General features: G+C 37.3%; 4 protein-coding genes and 1 long non-coding RNA gene across 5 annotated transcripts; 2 read left to right on the top strand and 3 right to left on the bottom strand.

Moving 5' to 3' along the window:
* Positions 1 to 51: 51 nt before the first annotated feature.
* LOC18021010 (BTB/POZ domain-containing protein At3g50840) lies at positions 52 to 1577 on the bottom strand. Its single transcript, XM_006403929.2, has 3 exons — positions 1492 to 1577; positions 1333 to 1402; positions 52 to 1244 (listed from the first exon to the last, which is right to left on the bottom strand). Exons 1-3 carry the CDS (start codon positions 1527 to 1529, stop codon positions 57 to 59), a joined length of 1296 nt encoding a protein of 431 aa, XP_006403992.2. The 5' UTR covers positions 1530 to 1577; the 3' UTR covers positions 52 to 56.
* Positions 1123 to 1754, top strand: LOC112087780. Its single transcript, XR_002900263.1, has 2 exons — positions 1123 to 1472; positions 1562 to 1754. It is a non-coding gene; the product is annotated as an uncharacterized LOC112087780 (long non-coding RNA).
* A 9865-nt stretch (positions 1755 to 11619) lies between these two features.
* LOC18021009 (protein AE7-like 1) lies at positions 11620 to 13061 on the bottom strand. Its single transcript, XM_024157987.1, has 5 exons — positions 12862 to 13061; positions 12610 to 12715; positions 12275 to 12374; positions 12114 to 12159; positions 11620 to 11879 (listed from the first exon to the last, which is right to left on the bottom strand). The coding sequence occupies exons 1-5, from the start codon at positions 12971 to 12973 to the stop codon at positions 11779 to 11781; spliced, it is 465 nt and encodes a 154-aa protein (XP_024013755.1). The 5' UTR covers positions 12974 to 13061; the 3' UTR covers positions 11620 to 11778.
* On the bottom strand, positions 12976 to 14128 carry LOC18021008 (protein N-lysine methyltransferase METTL21A). The gene is made up of 2 exons (XM_006403927.2): positions 13153 to 14128; positions 12976 to 13017 (listed from the first exon to the last, which is right to left on the bottom strand). The coding sequence occupies exon 1, from the start codon at positions 14055 to 14057 to the stop codon at positions 13242 to 13244; it is 816 nt and encodes a 271-aa protein (XP_006403990.1). The 5' UTR covers positions 14058 to 14128; the 3' UTR covers positions 12976 to 13017; positions 13153 to 13241.
* Positions 13927 to 16248, top strand: LOC18021007 (AP-3 complex subunit sigma). Its single transcript, XM_006403926.2, has 7 exons — positions 13927 to 14353; positions 14455 to 14497; positions 14704 to 14765; positions 14903 to 14999; positions 15626 to 15696; positions 15869 to 15960; positions 16057 to 16248. Exons 1-7 carry the CDS (start codon positions 14285 to 14287, stop codon positions 16121 to 16123), a joined length of 501 nt encoding a protein of 166 aa, XP_006403989.1. The 5' UTR covers positions 13927 to 14284; the 3' UTR covers positions 16124 to 16248.
* The last annotated feature ends 2142 nt before the right edge of the window (positions 16249 to 18390 follow it).

Here is an 18390-nt window from a genome sequence, read left to right as displayed (position 1 = left end):
CAAAAAAAAAACCAAAATCACAAAAGGTCACAAGTTCGATCTGGGTAGCATCAATGTTATATATTTTTAATCACCTTTAAATATATATCGATGGCTCTGTAGAGTCCGTCGTCGTAGAGCCGTGCTTCATCAGGGAGAGAAATCGCTAAACTGTAGAATTTCTCCGGTTTGAGATTACCGTCCGATGCGATTTCGCCGAGAACTCCGTCGATTAGTTTCCCAACCACCGTCAGCGACGAAGATACGACGGCGATTTCGAGGAAATGACCTACGAGCCTCTCCACCAGATCGACATCGTATAACGTCTCGTTGAGATACGAGTAACTTGGGATGAGCAGATCGTCGAGCGTCGCTTTCTCCAGCCGCGACCCGATTTTTCTCTCAAGGAACGTCCGGCATTTCTCGGAGGTGTTGAGGATGATGGCGGATCGTAATAACCCGAAGAGAGATCTCGTCGTCGTTGCGGTTTTCGAGGAGTGATTTAACGGAAGATCTGAGATTATCGTCTCCAACAATTCTCTTTGATTGTTCTCTGACGCTATGGTGGAGGAGGAGGAAGATGACGAAGACCGCGACGAGATTCCGGGGATGTGCTTCTTCGCGTAACGAATCAGAGAGCTCTCTACTAGATCGGGACTTAGATCTCTTGATTTCATGGCTAGGATTACTCGTTTGAAGATCGGGAAGTTCAATTCCGTTAGATCTTCGAGCCATAGCTCCGATTTCGAATCATTGCTCTGTTTTGTATCGGCCGATTTCGTTTTGTTTATTGGCCAACCGAACAACGACGGATCTGGTGATGAAGCTCTGGAGACGATTGATTCTATGCACTGTTTCGTTATACCGATGGATTCGGCTACAGTAGAGACTGATTCGCACGCTTTCAACGCCTTGATGGATTCTGGTATGCTATTGAAGACGGATTGTGAGAGGAACTTGTCCGTCTTTGAGATTAGGTTTTCCGGTGAGTGCTCTTCCGACATTTCGAGATCCTCCGCGGCGCACCGGAGTGGAACAGCTGTTGAAGCAGAGAGTTCGACTTTGACGCCGTAACATATCTTTACCACAATCTCGAAAATCTCCGAACCTCCTGGAAAATCCTCGAGTCTGATGTGAAGATAATCGTTGTTTTCTACTGATTCCTCTTGTTCATGGCGTTTCCTGTTGTCGTCACTCTCTTCTAGTCTCTGCTTATGCTCTGTAATCAGCTGGTGGAGTTTTCTGCTCTTGGATATCAGAGGAAACTGAAGGGAACATAAAAGTTGAGTTAAGTTTTGAGAAAACTCTGAAAACAGAAAAGAAGATGAAATCTCAAGACGTATTAATGAAGACCTTATGCAGATGAAATGTCATGTCGTCGACTTCGATTTCGATGTCACTGGGCAAGCCTGTGGTACAAAACCTGCACCGAAAGTAAGACAGAAAGAATTTTCAGAATGAACAAGAAACATCTTTTTGACTATTGAAATGAGGTGTTTTGTCTTTCTTCACCATGCTTGCCTCTTTGAGTTCGGTTTCTCTGCTGCCATTGGTAGTGATTTTCCCTCTGCTTTGATTCCAGAAGTTCCGAGAAAATCACAGGAAAAAAGAAGAGCAAAATCTATCGTTGGAAGTGGAAGCAAGAAGATTCTTAAGACATTGACAGATTATAAAAGTGGAACGAGTTTTTGATCAATTTGCTTCAACCTTTTTTCTTCGTAATAAATTTTTCTGTCTTTTGCTTCTTTAATTTACATAAAGAATTGATTGTTTAATACGTTGGATGCAGAACAGCCAGAATTTCAAGAAATTGGGCATTGAAAGGAGGCAAAGTCACACTCATATGTTAATCATAAATTCTTAAAAAATTCCCTACAGTAGTCTCTTTTTCTAACTTTTGTTTATAATTCGCAAATGATTCTAACTAAATTTTGATTTTTTTTGTTTCTACTATCCAACTAATACATCACTATTGGCCTGTTAAGAGAATGGTGTGAAACTTCCCCGCAACTGACTCGTTATGAATGATTTGGGAAAAGATAAAGCCTTTTGCTCGAGCTTCTTTCGCTAGACCATCTGCTCGGACATTTGAACTCCTGGAGATATGGGAAAAAGTGAAATCCAAAAAGCTTTCTCGTAATGTTCGGAAAATTTCCAACTCTGAAAAGAAGGATGGCCAGTCTGATGGAGATTCTACCATGCTTACCAGATCCAAGCAGTCGGTCTGAAAGTGGACGGATATGATCTGTCTATCTCTCGCGCAAGACATTGCCCATAGGAGGCTCTCCAATTCGGCATAAAGGGCCGAAAGGCTTCTCCGACAGCCCTGAAGGCCAAAGATCTCTTCACTCTTATTCTTCCTCAAACACCACCCGAGCCCACTCACCAGACCGTTTTCTATCCAAGACGCATCGACCTGGCAGATCGGGAACCTCTGGGCATCAGGTAGAGATGACGGAGTTAGAGGAATGGGAGTAATCTCATCTATTGCGTCCTCGTCTACTTCCGGTTTGTTTGCACTCCTCCAGCTTTCTGCTTCAATATTTGCGTGGATTAAGGTATCTACCGGGGGAATTTCTTTCCCGTTAAAGATCTTGTCGTTCCTGGCTTTCCAAATATACCAAAGGATCCAAGGATAAATATCCTTTTGTGGATCTCTCATGCCTAGCTCTTTTGTTTTCCAAAAGAGGAAGCTCATATTTTGGTAAATAGAGGTACTCGGGAAGAGGCCCGGAAAGGACGGAAAGTCCGATAACGCCCAGACTTGTAAAGCCAGGGGACATAAAAATAGAAGATGGTTGATAGATTCTTCAGGGTTCCCGCAGCGGGGACACCACCTATCTGTTCCCAAATGCCTTCAGGTCAGGTTTTGGCAAGTAGCAATGCATCCTGATAAAGCTTGCCACATGAGATGTTTCATTTTTCCAGGTGTTCGTACTTTCCAAACATAACTTTGAAGGGCTGTAATACTTGGTTCTCCCACCACATCTGAATTTTGAGCAAGCTTCGCTCTTCTAATCATATCATAACCCGATTTAACCGAATATATCCCTGATTTAGTGTGGTTCCATGCATATCCATCTAGGTTACGGTTTCTAGTAGGTCTCAACCCAAGGATAAGCGAGACATCCTCAGGTTGGAAGCAGACTCTTAGGAGAGGCTCATCCCATTGTTTCGTATCTTGATTGATAAGATGATATTCTAGCATTCCTGGATCTTGAAAGCCGATTTGGGGGGCTGCTCTTGGAGCTCGTGCTCTAGCATCGGGGATCCAAGGCTCACTCCAAACTCTAGTGTTGAGTCCCGACCCGATTGTCTTCCTGAGTCCCAATTTGAGGTACGGTTTGGCAGCCAACATACTCCTCCATCCATAAGATGGTGAGTAGACTTTTCGGTTCTCTAATGGATCAGATTGTCGAAAGTATCTTCCTCTTAGCACTCGAGCCAGAAGAGAGTTTGGATACTGAATGAGTCTCCATAGCTGCTTGGCTAGTAGGGCTAGGTTAAAATCGTTAAGATCCCTAAATCCAAGGCCTCCCATATCTTGGGGAATGCAAATCTTATCCCATGCAATCCAATGTATTCCACTGTTATGTTGTTTCGAGCTCCACCAAAAATTGGCAATAGCGCTACGGAGTTTGTCTGTTATCCCTTGTGGAAGAAGAAAGCAAGACATGACGTAGGTTGGAACGGCTTGAGCCACTGATTTGATCTGAATCTCTTTTCCGCCTTTGGAAAGAAGTCTTGCAGACCAATTATTGACCCGGGAACTAAGGCGATCATGGACAAAAGAGAAGACTTTCTTCTTTGATCCGCAGATTTGCTCTGGGAGGCCTAGATACATGCCCATGCCACCTTCTGTCGAGATGCCGATGGTATTTTTAATAGCTCGTTTTTGGTTCGGATCCACTTTATTTCCGAACATGATGGATGATTTTCCCAGGTTAAGTTGTGCCCTGATGCTGCTCCATAAGTGTTTAATATTCTGAGAATCTTTGCTCCCTGTTGTATGTTTGCTCTACAGAAGAACAGGGTATCATCAGCAAATAGTAGGTGGGACACTGGAGGGCTTGCTTGGGCTACCTTCAGCCCAGAAATGCGTTCTTCTTCCTCAGCACCTTTGAGGAGAGAAATCAGGCCTTCTGTGCACAAGATAAAAAGGAACGGAGAGAGAGGATCTCCTTGCCTTAATCCCCTTGATGGTTTGATGTGTCCTTTAGGTTCTCCATTAATAAGGACTTGGTATGAAACCGAGGAGATGCAATACATAAGTAACTCAACCCATCTCGCCGAGAAACCTAGCTTAATCAGGAGGGCTTCGATGAAACTCCATTCAACCCGATCATAAGCTTTGCTCATATCTGTCTTTATGGCCATAAAGTTTTCTCTACATATGGTATTGGTACGGAGTGCATGAAAGTTTTCTTGGGCTAACAAGATATTGTCAGTTATAAGCCGTCTAGCCATGAAGGCCGATTGTGTTTCCGAGATGATGTTAGGTAATGTCTTTTTGAGCCGTTTACACATAAGTTTGGATATGATCTTGTAACTCACATTACACAGACTGATTGGGCGAAATTCTGCCATCGCTCTGGGTTTGTTTCTTTTCGGAATTAGACAAATGTTGGTCTGGTTGAGTCTATGGTCAAAAGTTCCGGAGCTAAAAAAGTCTTTAACAAGTTTTACTGTGTCTTGGCAGAGGATAGGCCAGAATTTTTGGTAGAATTTGCTCGTCATTCCATCAGGTCCAGGAGCTTTATCCGGGTTAATATCAAAAAGGGCTTCTTGGATTTCTTTTTCAGTTGGATCCTTCAGTACTAATTGGTTTGCATTATTTGATACTTTCTCGGTAATAAACCGGAGCGAGATTGTCGGATCAGAGGGGATAGATGAGGAGAAGAGCTCTTGAAAATACGTGGAGGCCACCCGTTCAATCCCTCTTGCATTTTCCACCAACTGTCCGTTGTTATCTCTGAGGGAGACGATGCGGTTTCGAGCTCTCCTTTGCTTAGTGAGCGCATGGAAGAACTTTGTGTTTTTATCTCCGTCCTTGTGCCATTTTTCCCGACTCTTTTGTTGCCAAAAAATTTCTTCTTCCCGGAGAGCTTTGTAGAGTTTTCTCCTAATGTTTTCGATTTCCTCTAGCGTTGTATTGTCATCGTCTTGAGCAAAGTCCAATTGATTTTTTAATTCTTCGATCATCTTTTCCGAGTTAGTCGGGTTAGATTTTTTCCAGATGGAGATGTTTTTCCGGTATCGGGCCACTTTCAGGTGGAAATCTCGACGTGAGATTCCATCAAAAGGGCCCCACCTGGAAGTGACTGTCTCTTTGAATCCTGGTTTTCCAATCCATCTTTTATCAAAACAAAAGGATTTTTTCTTCCTTGTGTTTTCAGATTTAATCATAGCTAGGACAGGTCGATGGTCTGATCCCCAGAGTTTCAAGTACTCCGCGGATGAGTGGGGGAAAATAGATAGCCATTCTTCGTTTCCAAGTGCTCTGTCCAGTCGGCATTTGACTTTTCCAGATCGTCTTCTTCCCACCCAAGAGAAAGAATTTCCCTTGTAAGGGAGATCAAGAATTCTACAATTAGCTATCATAGTCCGGAATGGGATAAACGAGGTTTCAGAACGCCTGCGGCCTCCCCGTTTCTCGTGATTTCCGGTTATTTCATTGAAGTCTCCTATCATAAACCGTTTCCAGACATTTTCTCGGTTTTTAAGGACCGGATCACCATAGACGAAAGTCATAAAAATTTTATGCCCTTCTAGACTTGATTCAACGTCGATCATATGCTCATTAGAATAAATAATGGAAACTGTAGGTTCATCCATATAAAAAATGGCTAGACCACCGCTTCGACCTATTGGTTCAACGGTATAAACACGGTCATAACCAAAATATATTTGCATATCTTGCATAAATATCTGATTGTTCTTTGTTTCTGATAGAAATAAAAACCGAGGAAAAAAACAATGATAAAGTTCTTCTAAATGATCTTTCGTCAGATCGGCTCCTACGCCCTGACAATTCCATCCAAGTACATTCATTTCTTCTGATTCCGATTTGCTGGTTTTGGGGGATTTCTCAAACCAGAAAGTGGTTTTGGCTTATGGGCCTTTGTGATTTTGTCTCCCTTGGGCTTTACCCTGATCCTGCTCCTTTTTGCCTTTTCTTTTTGCTTTTGGAGAAAAATAGTTTTCACTAAGCCATCGCTTCTTCAACGAAGTCCCTTGGTACCGGAGATTTGGGGATTTGCTTCGACCTCAGATAATTCAGCATCCAAGATTGGAGATTTGAAAATTTGCTTCACTACTTAAAAATTCCAGTTCATCTTCCTCATATAAATCAGCATCATTAAGCCAATCATCTTCTTCCGTTATGGCTTCAATGGTGTTTGTAGTTTCGATGTTTAGCATCTTTCGCTGAATCCTTGTCAAAGACAAAGTTAATTTTGATTTTGTCGTATATAACCAGAAAGGTCTCCAGAGTTAGAAGTTTTAAGATGCTTAGAACAAGTCTAGAAGGATAGAGACATTTGGAAATTGCACAACCAGGACTTGTTTTTTCTCTTTCTTTTTTTTTCTGATGGGAGAAATCCAAACACACTCTCCTTCTTCTTCTTTCTTTTAATAGATCAACTAAATCATTCACAAGTTAAGAGAAAGTACTGAAAATCGTAGCACAAGGCTAGAATGTGATGACCATACTATACTTCCAAGAGCACATGACCATACTTCCCAAGAAGGGAGAAAGCTTCAGATCTGAATATAGGAGAAGCGGCTTCGTGAAAAACTGGGGTTCCAGCGAGTCAATCTGGGTTGATAGAGATGGTTCTTCAAGTGGTGGTTAAAGGAGAAGGAGACGCCGGAGACGTCAACCGATTCTATGCAGCGGCGCCGTCTTGATTTTCTTGCTTCAGGAGATGAGATTTGAAACCACACAACATTTCTGAGCTCGCAGAGAATTTATGGACTTCATATAATCTCCACCGCAGCCTGATAGAAGTTGTTGGCTTCGTCTTCAATAAAGAGGAGCACCGGAGCAGTTGTCAAGCATCGTCGGAAAGATTCAAAAATGAAATCAATGGAGAAAAAATAAGATCTGTAATCCCGTACAGACTACATCGGGAAATGGGCCAGAGAGCATTCCTAGTTTTTGCTGTTTCGTTTTACAATTCATCCTAACTAAATTTTGATTAGACTGTAAAAATACTGAAAACAATCTTTAACAAATCATTATTTAATTTTAAGGGAGGATTACTACACTAACCTTAGAAAGTATCTATATTACTTGTTTGGCGCACTTTTTTTTTTTTACAAAACTAACCTAACATACCCAAAACACCCTTTTCACCTTTGTTGAAAAAAATCTAATTACAAAAATGCCATTACTTTTTTAATGTCATGTAGGCAGAAAATAGCGCTGAAAATTTGATAAGTCTACCAGGCTTTGACGGTAGACTTATCAAATTTTGGTCAACGCAAAAATTTGTCGGTAGAGTTATTAGGACGATGGTAGAATTATTCGAGAGTTGGTAGATTTTACAAATGTTGGTAGACTTATCTTGGTAGAGTTTTGACGATAAGAGGTAGATTTATTATGTTTCGGTAGATTTGTTGTTATGAATGGAAGACTTGTCAAACGTGTTGGTAGGACTTGTTAAACAAAGCGTTGACTTTTTCGCATAGTTGACTTTGTCGGTAGATTTATTGACAATGAGGTAGATTTAATTTCTGAGTTGGTATACTTATGTCATTTGGCAGTAGATTTATGTGAAAAAGTTGTCAATACGTGACGGTAGATATATCTGTTTTATGGTAGAGTTATATCTAGTTGGTAGATTTTTCGCTTTTGTGGTAGATATGTTTGTTTTGTGGTAGATTTAAATTCAAGTAAAATTCCTTCCGGTGAGTGGTAGATTATTTGTTACATGAGGTAGACTTACAGAATATTGGTAGATTTATTTGTTTTGTGGTAGATATATTTGTTTTGTGGTAGATTTAAATTCAAATAAAATTCCTTCCGGTAAGTGGTAGATTCATTGTTATATGAAGTAGACTTACAGAATGTTGGTAGATTTGTTTGTTAGTTTGGTAGAGTTTATGTAATCTGGTAGAGTTATTGTACGTATGGTAGATTTCTTATAATAATCATGTGGTAGATTAACTAAGTTTGGTATTTACAAAGATAACCTCGATCTGGTAGACATATGAGGTGCTTATGGTAGACTTGTTTCTATGGTATAGTTATTTTTCATGCTTGAGGTAGACTTAGTTGTTAATGTTTGGCAGACATTTGACTTTTTGGATTGAAATTACTTTTTTGTCCTAAATGTATTCTGCAATCTACGAAAAACCAGAGGTGTGGTAGACTTGTTTTGGAGTGTCGTATGTTAAACAGGTTTCGTACATACATATGGTAGACTTGTTCCATGGTTATATTGACTTGGTCTTGTTACCATTGACGTTTTCTTTGCATGAGTTTGCTTAGATTATGTCGGTTAACTGTGATTCGATCACAGATGATTATTGGTCTTTACGATATAGATGTCATAATCAATGGTCAAAAATTTCTAACATGAATATTTTTTCTATGATATATCTTTTCTTTAAGATAACTTTGCTTTTCATATTAACTTTGAACATATATGTCATATTTGTATTAACCATCTCTTTACTTATGATCTTTTGATTTTTATTTTTGAATATTTGTTATATTTAACTCTATTTACATAAACTCTTACAACATCACAATGTCAAATGATTTTAGTCATGTGTTTTGATTAAAATTTTATTCAGTTATGATATACATCATAGTGAAAGTAAAGAAATAAATTGAATTGAATAATAACATTACTTGCAAATGTGGTAAAAATGTGAAATGTCTAGGTCAATGTTTTACGACAAATATAATTTGAAAACAAAAATATTATCATTTAAAATCTAATTATCATTTTTACAAATTCAAATATAGATATACCATCAATTTAATAATAAATCTACAATTATTTCAAAACAAATCTACCAAATACAAATCTACAATTCATAGTAAAATATGTCGGATCGATGCTGTATATCCCATCAAAGATTTGTTCACCATGGCAAAGCCCTGTCAGAAAAAAATAAACAAATAGTGTCATTCGTATATAAAATTCAAATATATACGACTGATAAATCTACCATAAGTAACTAATAAATCTACCAAACACATATCATTTTTCAAATAAGTTACCATTAAATGACTAATAAATCTACCAAACCACATCGTTTTACAAATAAGTCTATCATTAGATGACTAATAAATCTACCAAACGACATCGTTTTTTAAAATAATTTTACCACCAAATAACTAATAAATCTACCAAACCACATTACGTTTTCTAAATATATCTACAATCAAATAACTAATAATCTATCAAACTACATACCGGTTTTCAAATAAATCTACCATCACACATTATGAACTTTACAACTAAAAAATATAATATCGATCTCCAAATATATCTACCAAACTTATCTGAAAAAAATTAGGGTTACAGTTTATACAAAAAAACTTACGCCGCCGCCAAAAAACTTACACCGCCGTCAAGAGATCCAAGCGATTGAACCTTGCTGCGACTTCATAGTAATGGAGGAGAACCAGAGGAAGGTCTTCGGTCCAGTGGTAGAAGGCAGAAGGATCTAGACTCGAGGGAAGGACAATGATCGATGATAGGGACAAAATCGCTGTCTAAAGGGATGTGAGAGGTGCACTCGTGCCATCGGACGATTCTTGTGATCGACGGAGGCGAGAAAGGAGTGATCCACCGCCAGAATCAAGAAATGCGGCAAAAAAAAAAATTCAGATCTGGATTAGAGAAAAGCGAGAGAGAAGCGAGAGAGAAGATGAGAGAGAAGATGAGAGAAAATATGAGAGAGATAATGTTTTTTTTTTCATATTAGATATGTTATTTTTTTGTTTTTGTATTTATTTTTTTGCACTAATAAATCATTTTTTTAATAAATAATTTTTTTCAAAAAAAAAATAAAACAATTTAAAAAAAAAAAATCGATTTTTTAAAAAAAATAATAAATTAAAATGGCATTTTCGTAATAATATTGACTATTTGGACAAAATGGTAAAAGACCAACTTTATAAGGTTAGTCTAGTAAGGTGATCAATATGTTAGGCTAAGTTTGTCAATACATCAATCTTTAAGGCTAGTCTGAGGAATTTTCACTTATTTTAACGCGGAAACAAAGATATTGTGGATCAATATTTATTGTTTTTGTTTGTATATATAATGATGGACTCCAATCCTCAATCATGCTTTGAAAGTTTGTTTCTACGCAAATATTATAGTTCAAGATATTAGATATGTATCCCATCCATTCAAATCATGCTCTAAAGACATTTCATTTATTCTTCCTTCTATCGACCCTTGTCTTTACTGAGTTTTTCTCTATGCATTAAAAAGTTTAGTAAAATTTCGGTTATTAAAGAACTAACAACTGCTGTGTTCATACCCTAGTCGACAAACAACTAGTTAAATCAACTAACTCGTTGATTAAATTAACAAGACATTGTCAGAGAAACAAACGGTCAACTGAATGTTTACCCCAACCACCAAAGTAGCCTCCATAACAGTATAAAACAGAAATCTACATGATCAGGACAGGATATGTGAATGATTAATGCAAGACAGGACAAGTACAGACTGCTATTTATGTCAGAAAAAAAATTTCTATGGTTGTAAGAGTTTGTCTTCTACAACTTAACCAAAGAGTTTGTTGGCTCAATATCAAGGTTGGTCCATTATTCACTACACTATATTGGCTTTGCAATGTTCATGTAAGACATGAGAGAGATAAATAGAAATTTGCCTTTCATGAAGTTTTAATTCAGATCTTTTTTACTAGAAGTTCATTAACTACAAGACATCTTTACAAACCATGTAAAAAGTATAAGAAACAATGAATCACGTCCCCTTTTTAGTATAGTTGTACATATATTTTGCATGTTTTAAAAAGTTAATTTTCCTAGGTTTTAAACTCCATTTTGTATACTTGTTTTGGACATTTTCATGCATTTGAGTGTCATTTAGTATTGTCTTGCATTCTAGATGTCTGAGATTATCTTGGTATTCTTTTTGGTCTTTTGTGTTTACTTAAGTTCTTGGGAGTGGCTTGAATCAAATTAGATTCCAAAAATTAAAATTGAGAAAACTAAGAACAACCGGAATTTCAAGTCACAGTCATTTGTTAATAACTTGCTGTCAGTCGTTTCCGTTTCTTTTTCATCTTGTGTTTGTTCGAATATTAAAACTACTCAAATTCTTTAACCAATGATGATTTTAATGCGGAAACAAAGATATCGTGGGTCAATATTTATTGTTTTTGTTTGTATATATGATGATGATTTCAGAGGCTCAATCATGCTTTGAAAGTTTGATGGTACATAACTTTGTTATTCAAGATGTATGAATGTATCATATCAACCATGCTTAAAAGACAATTGATTTATTTTTCCTTCTATCAACCCTTTTCTGAGTTTTCTCTATTCATTAAAATTTAACCAAAAAGATTGGTCCATTGTTCACCACGCTATTATTGGCTTTGATAGGGTTTAATTGCAGAATTCTACCAACTGTCCTTTGAATTACTACGGATTAAAATCATTAGATACAAACAGTCTAGCATCGCAAAATGTGTGTTGTGACATTAGCAATAAAAAAGAAGACAAGAGCGGTCTCTAAGGCATATAATGTAATTCCGAATATATAAATTTGTACAAGAGAGTTGAAATCAAAGCTCTGTTTACATCTCATTGGAGAAGATACACTCATCCACGAGCTGACGAAGATTAGGATTCTCCAATGCAGCTATCACTCTTTCTTTATCATTCAGCTGTTTATTAACTGCAACAATAAATGACCCTAAGGTATCAAAGTTCAGAGAAAAAGAACATCAACTCTCTGACGAATACAAAGATAGAAAACCAGATTTTGCAGTGATGTTAGATTAGAAGCTGAAATATATCTAAGAACTAGGGACAAGTATAATTCTTTTTTATTGTAAGCTCTGAATTTGCTAAGCTTTATATAGAAAGCATATGACTTAAGCAGCTAGAACCATTTATATGACCTCCTCACCTGAATCTTCATCGGCGTGAGAACCAGGAGAGACTCTGATATCAACCTGAATATGAGTAAAACGAAACAGAAACAATCAAACATAGATAACAAGTAAGCTTTTGAAAGAATCTGTCATAATCAGAAAAGATTGAAGAGTTTTTCTTTAAAGGATATATGACCTTATAATGAAGTGGCAAACATTCTTTAAGCTTAGCTCTCAAACACAGACCAATTACATTTGCCATACTGCAATGCTGGATCGTCGGTGTAAACGTTATCCTGAGTTTATCACACAGCCAAATCTTAATGTTTTTTTGTTAAACATCTCAGCCACAATCGTTAAAGATCATATAAGTAAACACAACAAGGCCTTTTACACTCGGATCCAATTTCTATAACAAATCAATTGAAAAAAAAAGAAACTTTCTTCTGATAATCTACTCGCGTTATACCGCTAAATAAAAAGAAAAAGATTGAACAATAAAACAACCAAAGATGAAGTTATATAACTCACAGGATGCGATCGAGCTTGTCATCGACAGTGATGGAATCTTCGGACAGAACACTTAGCTGCTCCAAGGTATAAGGATGTTCTGGATCTCTTATATCTCTTACATACTTTGGTCTATTTTCGTCAAAAGAATCCAAAATATACATATACAAAACTCCAAGAAAAAAAACAGAGAGCAATATTCCAGAATAGATATCAGAAACAAAAATCAGTAACTGAATTGATCAAACCAAATTCAAGAAGAAGAAAGGATATCATATATTTCGAGAGGATCAACCCCATCATCTCTGTATTGATCTCGTGTACGAGTAAGCCGCTCCTTCTTAGCCTGCACAACTGGATTCGCGTTTATCAGTCCCAGAGTCATTTCTTCTTTCCTTCTCTCTTTACTTCCTTCTCAGTACGGACAACCTAATTTTTGATTGACTTAATTAGTTCTCTGCTAACAAAGGCTCACGGGTTCAAATCCCCAGTAGTGGATATATAAATAATGTTTTCTTGTTTGCTCTATGATATGATTGGATCACAAAAAGTCAGGTTCTTTACTGTATCGCAAGTTTTCCATTTCCATTGTTTTAAGCAACACAAAGAAAGAAGTAATCTTTTCAAGCCTCCGAATTGGGATGAAACAGTTTTCATTCATCACCAACATTTGACAAAACAAATTTCTTCATGGTATGATCTCTCGGTGCAAAACGGTAAACTACAACTCCGATTCGAGAACCTTCTTGAGGATCATCACAGTGTATAACACCAACATCGAAGAGCTTCCGAGCTTTCTTGAAGAAGATAGATTCTTTCTTCCATCTCTTGAGATGAGCCATAAGAAACACTCTCTTTGAGTCTTCTTTTTTATCATCTCCTCCTAAGAGCATCAAACGCAGCGTTTTAAGGAGAGGCTCGTAAAGATGTTCATGGTAGACCACATCAGACGCTAAAATCAAGTCAACACTTTGACCCAAAACCTCCACGTCACCATCTTCTCCCCACCTGAGAGCCGCCACGTGGATTTTCCCACCGGATCTAGCCACGACTTCAGCGTTCGCGTCGGCGTTGAATCTGAGATTCTCGATAACGTTTGGGAGATCCGTCAATGTAACATTGGCTCCTAACGTCGCGGCCGCAGCGATTCCGACGATCCCTGTTCCGGATCCGAGCTCGACGATGTTGAGCCGCGTAGAAGAATCTGAGCCGTCCGATGTGAAACTCGAGAGTGTGCGAGTGAGAGGGCTGTTGATTGGGTCACGACGGTAGTTATCGAGAAGCGTGACGAGAGTTGTTGCAGGAAGCCAGAGCTTGAAGGAGATGCCTTGAGACGGTAACTGACGAATCACAACCGTTGATTCGATCGAGTGGATCCGGCACATCTGAAGCTCCGATGCACCGTCGATTATAAGCATTTTCGTGTGGTCTTCTTCTCCACCATCTTCTCGGAGAGTGTCAGTAACCATTGATTTGACCAAATCCTCGCGACGGCGCCGATTCTATCCCACATTTAAATTAGGGCATTTCGAATTTGTTTACACGTGGGAAGTTCCCATTAGTCATGATGTTATATATAATAACAATTCGGAATAAGCCTCTGCTTTAGACGGAAGGTTACTGGTTGAATATGTGAGATCGGAGTTTTCGAGAGTTTCGGCGAAGACGGAGAAAGAGAGAAAGAAGGAGGTGAAAAATGATAAAGGCAGTGTTGATGATGAACACACAAGGCAAACCACGGCTAGCGAAATTCTACGATTTCTTGGTCCGATGCTTGTTGATATATTGTTTTTCAATTTTTGGTTTCTTCGATCTCTAGTGACCGATTCTCAACTTGGGTTTTTCATTTTGGGATTTTGGTTTCAGCCTGTAGAGAAGCAACAAGAGCTCATACGCGGAGTATTTTCAGGTTTATCCTTCTCTCTTTATCTCATTTGATCCTCGAATTTTCCCAGATTCCAATCAACAATCACCTCGGCATCTACGAATCCATGCTCCTGAACGTTTTTATAGTCTTATGTTTCTAAGATCTCCGTCGATCGTGTGCTATATATGGTCTTTGTTACGATCGCTAGAAGCTGCGATTCTGATTTTTCTTTTATCAATTTGTTACAGTATTGTGCAGTAGACCTGAGAATGTAAGCAATTTTCTGGAGATCAATTCATTGTTTGGCCCGGTAATGGCTCCTTCATGATAATACTATGTAATTTCAATGCTTGGTTACTCAACAGAAACAACAACAACAAAATTGTTTAGTGTATCCCAAATTTTTTTGGCGACTTATTATTATGTATTGTTGTTTATTGTTTGCAGGACTCTCGGCTTGTATACAAGCACTATGCTACTCTCTACGTTGTGCTTGTTTTTGATGGTTCGGAAAATGAGCTCGCCATGCTTGATCTCATTCAAGGTGCGTACACCAATTTTTCTCTTAGATATCATATTGCAAACGGAGATTTTGCTAAAATCAACGTCTTCCCTCTGGAGCTTCCGATAAAAGTTATTGTGTTAGGTCTCAGTAAGTAGATGTTAAGAGGAGTCTGAGATTGCAATCAGCTTCGAGGATGTAAAATATAGAAACAGAGACTGTAGGAATCAGAATCTTGAGTAGTAAAATAGTGCATTGTCTTAACTCTTTCATTAGAGCTTTTTGCCATGAATCAAGTACAAATGTGTCTGGATAGTGTGCCCGATCAGCTAGCATGTATAGGATGTGGTTAACGTAGCTCTTGATGTTAAATTCTTTGGGTTGGTAATGGTTTGGCTCGATACTTGATACTCTTTAATCAGATCTCGGTGGTAGAGTGTTTTCCTTTTTGTGAATAAGCGACATAATTGGCTCGAGTACTATAATCATGAACTCTTAGCCAAATCTGAATAAGAGACATAATTGGCTCGAGTACTATATCGAGTCACGGATGATGTTGAAGATATGAATCGTTGCCAAATCTTCTGCTCATTTGCTTTTTTTCTTTAAAGCTGTGAAAATGTAAATTCTATTGTATGATGACTTCAGTTTGATTCTTGCATTGGCAGTTCTTGTTGAAACACTTGACAAATGCTTCAGTAATGTCTGCGAACTCGACATTGTGTTCAACTACAGCAAGGTAATAGTCTTACACAGAATAGTGTTTTACCGTCATGTATACGGTATTATAATAAAAAGCTGGTGCTGCATACTCGTTTGGACGCTTTTTTGGGATAACTAAATGCAACAAAAGCGCGTAGTATTAGGACGTTGAGTCATCTTCTTTCTTTAATTTATTCCACATGTTGCAGATGCATGCCGTGTTAGATGAGATTGTGTTTGGAGGACAGGTACTTGAAACTAGTTCCGCGGAAGTCATGAAGGCTGTTGAAGAAATATCAAAGTAGTTCTCTCTTCTCTCTCCATCTCTCTCTCCCTCTAGTGTTGTCTGCTTTTGTGGTGTGGAAGTAAACAGTTTTTTCTTTCGCGCATTGTGCAGATTAGAAGCTGCCTCGAACTCGATTTCGCTTGTCCCGAAGTCTGTTTCCGGGTGGCGTGGTCGTTAGCTTCATACCTTATTTCAACGGTGACAGAGAAAGAGTCAGTTGAATATTGAAATTACTTCAAAGCCTTTGTAATTCAACTCTTCTTTTCGGTGTTTGTTTATACGAACTGTAGTAGTCTTCTCTTGCTTTTTGAGCATGAAATGGTGGTTACATGGGTCATGGGCTTCAGTGGTCTAACATGGGCCTGTGAATCGCAATGGTGAAGTTGAACTGGATGCAGTTTATGAATATAAAAAACGGCCAGAAGTTGAGATCTATAAGCGTCAATTGGTGACCATTTTAGTTTATGTGGGTTGAAGGAGATAGAATAGATAGTAGAGGGGCTAAAAGGTAATATATATATTAGGAGGAAGTACGAATACGCCGAACGGCGTGCATTGTAAAAAGAGTCAAAACGGAATTCGATGGGGGAAGACAGAAGATTCGAAAATGGTTGAAGTGCCAATTCATATCAAAATATCATTCTGCCTTTTGAAATTCTTATGATCCATCCTGCATTTTCCAGTTACAGGCTTTTGACCTTTTTCATACCCAATAGAGATATGTATGTGTATGTGTATCTATACTTTTGAATATGCAAAAATACAAAATGTTTTTACGTTGATCCAAAGTTTGTAATGGTTAACCAAATGATGGTATATATCTCAACAGTAATTCATTCGTCTAGCCTAATATAATGATCAATTATCATTGTACATACATCTTTTTTTTACTAGCGGTGAAACAGTTTTGGGAGATCAAAAATAAAATAAATATTAACAATAATTCGACGATTATCCGAGTTAAGATGGAGTGTTTCCCTCTTTATGCTCCAAAGCTATTGGGCTACAAGAACAAGAAAAAAGTTGAAAGTTTTGTGTTGTGTTGAAGACAAAAGAATATAAGTGGAAGATTCAAAGTGGAGTGATTGGGAAACGTTAACAGCAAAAAAAAAAATATATATATATATAAAAAGAGAAACTTGTTGGGTAAAGATGATACAACAAATCAAATACAGTATACATTAGCCCTAGAAGAATTGGTCAAGCTAGCAAAGATGTACCATGGACCAAAGTGACCACCTTTGATCATATTTATGTATACATATCTCATGTTTTTCTTTTTGTATCATGATTGATACCTCTCCCAATCTTGGGGCATTCCTCTAGTTGGTCCAACCATTTTCTTTTTCCTCTTTTGCCCTTTTCACTTACATTGGACCACTCCCACATTTGTTTCTAAATTTTTTTTAGTGCATCTGTCTCTTTTATCTCATTTGATATATGCGATTGATTTATCCATTACCTATAAACGAATAAGAGACGATTGTTTTTTTTTTTTCATTTTGGAAACAAGGGTTTGCAAAATGCGATTGATTCATTCATCCTTTACGACTTTACCCCCTAAGATTTTCAAATATATCAAACTTACATCTTTTATTTTACGTAAATGATTTTGGGCTTACTTAAAGTTTACTAATTATTTTACATAATTAGTAAAATTTTGAGTACAGGATTATATTCTACCAACACCAAGATTGTTAATTATATTTGATATATTTGTTTGTTTAAGATAATTTGTGTTTCAGAACAATAAGAAAATATGGAGCTAGGCCTATATTCCAGTCAACCATATTACTTACAACATATAGCTTAAACTTTTTAGTATATAAAATCTGCGAAGACCTCATAACAATAACATGAATCCTTAGGAAATGTGAAGAGACGCTTTGGAGGGGACAACATGAGGTTACAGGAGCCGTAGACAAAAACAAAATATGGTCTTAACATATGACAGCTGGAATTTGTATTGTTATATTTATAATTTAATATAGTTAACCGTTTAACAAAAAAAAAAAAACAAATCGAGGGACATGTTTTATTGTGTGTATATAGGCTTCTAAAATTCCAACTAATTCGTTTAAGTAGAAACAAAAATACAGTAAGTCCTCATACCTATTTTGGTGGTAAATTTTGTTTTTCCAAAATTAATACTCATTAATTTCCAAACATCTTATAAGTGACTGCAAATGGAAACTATAACAACTTCCACGAATTAAAACTTTGTTTTAAGTACATTTTGCCATAGAATACCAGTCTAAAATCTATAATAATTAATAAACTCCATCAAAAACCAATCCATTTATTTAGACCTTATTTTGTTATAAAAAAAGTATTGATCTGTTAACTAAACTACTTATATAGCCCACAATATTTTTCACAATATTTTTGTATGTATCTGATACTATAAAAGTAGAAAGCATTATTAGTTAGCCCCTATAATGATTT

This window comes from Eutrema salsugineum, unplaced genomic scaffold (assembly GCF_000478725.1).
Source record: "Eutrema salsugineum unplaced genomic scaffold, Eutsalg1_0 scaffold_16, whole genome shotgun sequence".
Taxonomy (NCBI): domain Eukaryota; kingdom Viridiplantae; phylum Streptophyta; class Magnoliopsida; order Brassicales; family Brassicaceae; genus Eutrema; species Eutrema salsugineum.
The sequence above is the reverse complement of the archived record's forward strand: the minus strand, read 5'-3'. Positions and strand labels throughout refer to the sequence as shown.